The 6,029-nt window shown below is 44.1% G+C and overlaps 1 protein-coding gene across 1 annotated transcript in view; it reads left to right on the top strand.

Annotated features, from left to right (window-relative positions):
* The first annotated feature begins 5,398 nt into the window (after window positions 1-5,398).
* FAM26F (family with sequence similarity 26 member F) overlaps window positions 5,399-6,029 on the top strand; it is a 2,036-nt gene continuing 1,405 nt past the window's right edge. The window contains exon 1 of the mRNA XM_015559520.1: window positions 5,399-6,025. Within this exon, the coding sequence (XP_015415006.1) occupies window positions 5,786-6,025 (240 nt within the window). The 5' untranslated portion in view covers window positions 5,399-5,785. The remainder of the gene's footprint in view (window positions 6,026-6,029) is intronic.

Consider the following 6,029-nt stretch of genomic DNA (forward strand, 5'->3'; position numbering starts at 1 on the left):
GAGTCGCAGATAGTCAAGCTCTGAGACTAGGCGTCAACAAAACCTATTCAGGCTTGGCTCATTGCTTCCAAGGTTCCTCTTTAAGGAATCTAATAAAATATAGAAAAAGAATTATTTCCCTTTGGTTACTGTTCACAGCTCAAGTAAGAAGAAAAATCCCTTCCTGAGGCAATTCAGTTGTGTGGGTCTGGGAAGATAGTGGAGAAATGGGGAAGGTCGTAGGGAAGGTGAGCGCCCCATACCAGACTCTGCTGAGTAAACAAGCTGAGCTGGGCAGGAAGGACAGGAGGAATCGTGGGAGAGTCCCTGCTCTGCCAAGGCCTGCAGCTCTGCCACCCCCTACTGTGACTCTGGTGACAGTGGGTAGCAGTGGGTGTCCAGGTGGCCCTTCAGCTGCACCTGAAATTGCCCCATAGCCCTATCTTCTCCCTGGTGTTGTCTTGTTTCTCTCTAGATAGACTTAACTAGTGTTTGTCACAAGGTTGGCATTTGAAATGTCATGGTATTGTCATTTAACAAATGACACTCCTATGCCAAAGAAAAGATTTGATCTTTCCTTTGTTTACATTTCCATAGGAAGAACTTTTATAAATGTTCAAAAGTCTTAACATAATAATAGATTCCAGATTTTATTTATTTTTATTTTTATCTATCTATTTATCTATTTATTTATTTATTTATTCATTCATTAGAGGCCTGGTGCATGAAAATTCATGCCCCCCAGCCCGGCCTGCCCCCTCTCACAGTCCAGGAACCCTCAGGGGCGGGAGATGACCTGGGAATCAGGGGAATTCCAATGATTTTGAGGAAGGGAGAGGGATAGAGAATTAGAAACATCGATGTGAGGGAAACATCAATTCAGCTGCATCCTGCACACTCCCCACTGGGGATGTGCCCACAACCAAGGTACATGCCTTTGATCAGAATCAAACCTGGGACCCTTCAGTCCACAGGCCGATGCTCTATCCATTGAGCCAAACCGGTTAGGGCTGGTTCCAGATTTTAAAATATATTATACAACTAAATGATATATCTATAAATTGTAACATGCAGAACAGTATTGTTTTTTTTTAATCCTCACTCAAGGATATTTTTTTATTAATTTTTAGAAAGAGGAAAGAAGAGAGAAGGAGAGAGAGAAATACCGATGTGAGAGAGAAACATAGATTAGTTGCCTCCCCTATGAATCCTGAGCTGGGATTGAACCCACAAACCTTTGGGCGTATGGGATGATCCTCCAACCAGCTAAACCCCTGGCCCAGAAGAGTATTCTTTAAGCTTAGGAGTCACACTTTCTAAATTTACTTAAGTTTGGCATTTAAAGTTGTATCTTGGCCCTGGTCACCTGGACACCCGCTGGGTAATTCAGTTGGTTAGAGCATTGTCCCAATACAACCAAGGTTTTGGGTTTGATCCCCCATCAAGGCATATCAAAAAATCAACCAATGAGATTCCAGGTGGCTACAGAGTAACTGGAAGCTGCTCAACATCACTAATTAAAACCATAATGAGATACCATCTCACACCTGCCAGAATGGCTACCATTATAGTATTAAGTCAACAAACAACAAGTACTGGCAAGGATGTGGAGAAAAGGGCATCCTTGTGCACTGCTGGTGGGAATGCTGACTGGTGTAGCCACTGTGGAAAACAGTATGGAGTTTCCTCAAAAAATTAAAAATGGAATTGCCTTTGGACCCAACAATCCCACTTCTAGGAATATATCCTAAGAATCCAGAAACACCAATCGGAAAGAATATATGCACCCCTGTGTTCACGGCAGCATTATTTACAACAGCCCGAGTGCCCATCAGTAGATGAACAGATAAAAAACAACTGTGGTACATTTACACAATGAAATACTACATGGCTGTAAAGAAGAAGGAATGCAGACCTTTGTGACAGCAGGGATGGACCGTGAGATATTATGCTGAGTGAAATAAGCCAGTCAGAGAAAGACAAATACCAATGATCTCACTCATATGTGGAATCTAATGAACAAAATAAACTGATGAACAGAAAAGAACCAGAAGTATGGATACATGGAACAGACTGACAGCTGTCAGAAGGGAGAGGGTTGGGAGGAATGGTGAACGAGATTAACCAAAGAACCTATGTGCTTAACTCATAGACACAAACAACAGTGTGCTGATGGCTAGAGGGAAGTACTGGTGGAGGCTGGGTGGAGGTGGGCAAAGCAGGGGTCAGGGGGAGGGAGATGGGGACATAGTGTCAACAATAAAAATAAAGTTAAAAAAAGAAACTACCAATGAATGCACAAATAAGTGGAACAACAAATAGATGTTTCTCTCTTTCTCTCTCTCTCTCGCTCTCTCGCTCTCTATTTCTCTTCCTCTCTAAAATAAAATTTTAAAAAAAGAATGTTTCTTTTACTAAAAAATACATTTTTATTGATTTCAGAGAGAAGGTAGATGGAGAGAAAGATATAAATGTCAATAATGAGAGAGAATCATAGATTGGCTGCCTCCTGCACTCTCCCCACTGGGGATCGATCCGGCAACCCTGGCATGTGCCCTGACCTGGACTGGAACCCTGACTTCCTGATTCATAAGTTAACACTCAACCACTGAGTCATGCTGACTGGAAGAACGTTTCTTTTAAAGATGTGTCTTGCGCATGGAAAATACTTACAAGATGTGAACCTTAATTTGATTTTACTCTTGTAGATGAGTCTTGGGGACAGGATTGACACTTTGTTAGAATCTAGCAGTTGTATTCCAACCAGGTCATACCATTAGTCTGGGTTCTCTTGAAAGCTACAGAGAATAAAGTTTGAAAACTAGCTCCTTTGAAGATGATTGCTGTCAACAATGTGAATGTTTTCTTCCTTTCAAGACTTGATCTTGCTTTCTTTTTTGAGAAATGTTTTGTGGTTTCTAAAACCAGTGATAATGAGTGTTGAGAAACAAAGTAATGCAGTTAAAACAAAACCCATAACCATTGGTGTTCTAATGGGCTTAACATTGGTGTTCAATTATGGATTTTCAAACGTGTAAAGGTCTTTCAAATATTATTCACTCTACTCTCAGAGAAAATTCTGGAATCCTCTCTAGATCATTAGTATTTTATTCTATTTCCACTAAGGGTTAAACATCTGAGCAATGTTTTCTCAGAACAGAGCTGGACATAAAGGGCTTGGTGATTTTCAATGGACCCGAACTAGAACCACCCACTGCTCCAGAGGTGGTGGGTGGATGCCAGTATATAAGAGCCAACTGCAAATGCTGCGAGAAAATGCAGGCTGGCAGGCAGGACCCATGATGAGGGAGCACTGGCGTGGCAACCCCAGGGGGTGGTGTTTACAGACACAAGCTGACAGGATAATAGGTCAAGATGCAGCTCAGGCTGTAATGCGTTTTAGGGCAGGACTGCAAACTACATATTCTGCTCTATAAAGACCTTAACCCTGACCTCAACCTGCAGCTCTGCCCTCATGATGGGCCACTTTCCTTCTCACCTCAATACTCGCAACACTTTCCAACCACAGCATGCCACACTCCTTGGTACTCCAGAGCCTTGGTCATTCAGATTTCTTTTTTCCTTTTTTCTCTTTAGATTTCTGCTTAAGTGCCCTCTGCTTATGGAGGATTTCTCAGGACATTCTCTACCACACAGTTCTATCCTAATTATCTGCATAACCTTGAGAACTTTCCCCTTATTATCTATATCCTCTCCACTATAATATACATGGGCAAATTATTGCTGCTGTATTCAATAATCCCAGTCACATGAGGAGCATGGAAAGGCAGAGGTTTTTTGTTTTGTTTTGTTTTTTGGAAATGTAAGATTACAGAGATGATAGTCAGAAGTGATTTGCTTCAAACATGCAATTTTGCTGCAAGTGTAGAGGCAGACCTGGTCTAATCTCAGAGAAGATGGCACCCACTGAGTGACAATGAGGACCCTGATCTGGGGACAACTGAAGACGCAAAAGAGAGCATAACTGTTCACCAAAATGCTACAGAACGGTAGTCTTGTACCAGATACGGGTGGTGGGAGGTAACTAAGATGGCATCAAGTTGGACTAAGAAAAGGGTAATACATTTCTTGCCCCTTCTCTAACAATTCACTCGGTTCTGTAGGTTAATTCTTCCTAGATAGATAAAGCAAACCTAGCAGATGGGTGCCAACAGTGACCAGTTCATTGTGACCTGCCCACCTAGACTCCATATCCAAAAACCCTCCTGGTGATGAGGTGGACAGCTAAGGGCACACCAGTTCTCTTAAGGTAGTAGAGGATTGTTGCCTCACTGGATATAATCCTTGGTCTAAAACTCAGCATTCATCCGAATTCTTAAGTTATGTTCAACAGTTATTCATTGTCTAATCTCAAAGTTGCAATGTAAGAGGTAATTGCTCACATTGAGTATTCATTTAATAGGCACACCCTATATGTAAAGGTGCTTGACAAATGCTACTCAATTTACTCGGCTCAACAGTCTTGAAAAGTGAGCATTATTAACCTGCTTTTACAAATGAGATGCTGAGTTTTAGAGGCACTAACTTATTACACACACACACACACACACACACACACACACACACACTGCACCTATCTTCCAAGTACACCTTACCTGCTCTGGAGCCACACAGAGTCAGGTCAGTTTCACAGGAGTGGTTACAGTTTGTGTCAGAGCCATGCTACTTTGAAAAAACTAAAGGTAGCGGCGGAAACAACATGTTAGTTAGCTGTAGCTGCAGTTTGAATTGGTTTTGGTTCAAGTGATATTTTTTAAAATACATTTTTATTGATTTCAGAGAGGGGAAAGGGAGAGGGAGAGAGAGCTAGAAACATCAATGATGAGAGAGAATCATTGATCGGTTGCCTCCTGCATGCCCTACACTGGGAATGGAGCCCACAACCTGACTGGGAATCGAACCCAGACCTCTTTGTTCATAGGTCAATATTCAATCACTGAACCACCACCGCCAGGCTCAAGTGGTATTTTTGAACAACCGTATACTCCTCCCCAGTCCCCACTGATCAACTTGGTGGTCATTGAGTAAGAACTTGACACTCCTCCAGGTATCCACAGTGTAAGGATATACCTGAAAAAAAAAAAAAGGCAAAAGTCAATGTTATATATTTAGTCTAATGTCCTTTATGTCCGGTGGGAGATCAGGCAGAGGAGAGAACAAGGTGAGTGATGTGGGGGTTCTGTCCAGAAGAGGAACAGGAAGTCCACAGACACCAGGGAGGTACTAGAACTTGAGCTGGGCTTTGTTCTGAATTAGCTTATGAAAGAGAAACCAGGAATCTGTGTTTCCTGTTAATGATCAGAGGGTTTTTGGTAACTGTTCCTTCAGGCTTAGGAACTAGGTGGCTGCAATCAAGGAAATGGTTTTCCCCAGTTTGCCCAAGTTAGAAGTATTGTTGACTTGGGGGAGCTGCACTGGGGCAGGAAGGGTAAGGAAAGTCCCCTGGTTCCTTGTCAGCTGGGTAGAAGCAAATGTTGCCATGGAACAGAGTCCACCTTCAATCAGAGTTCATGCACTGGGGAGGGAGGTCACCAATGCAGGAGCCTTGAGAAAGGGGTGGGCATTGGGGAGGCCAATGGTGCGTGTGGTCGGGTCTGCTTTTCAGTCAGGGCTGGTTTCGTTGAAATAAGAAAGCGAAAGCTCAGGGCCAGAGAAGCCCTCTTCCTTTTTCAGAAGTTACTTCTTAGCAGAGCGGAAAGCCCCAGACCCCAGGACACCGCAAGCATCCCAGGCGCAGGGCGGCCCAGAGGCAGAAGCATCCAGACCTGTCCGCTGCGCCTGGGGCATGGAGCCAATGAAGAAGCTGCAGACGGTGCTGGACCTGTACCTCAAGCACCGCATCACGCTGGGCTACGGCCTGCTGACGCTCCTGACGGCGGGCGGGGAGCGCATCTTCTCCGCCGTGGTGTTCCAGTGCCCCTGCAGCGCCTGGAATCTGAGCTACGGGCTGGTGTTCCTGCTGGTCCCCGCGCTGGCGCTCTTCCTCCTGGGCTACGCGCTGAGAGCTCGCACCTGGCGCCTGCTCACCG

This window comes from Myotis davidii, unplaced genomic scaffold (genome assembly GCF_000327345.1).
Source record: "Myotis davidii unplaced genomic scaffold, ASM32734v1 scaffold1534, whole genome shotgun sequence".
In the NCBI taxonomy this organism is placed as follows: domain Eukaryota; kingdom Metazoa; phylum Chordata; class Mammalia; order Chiroptera; family Vespertilionidae; genus Myotis; species Myotis davidii.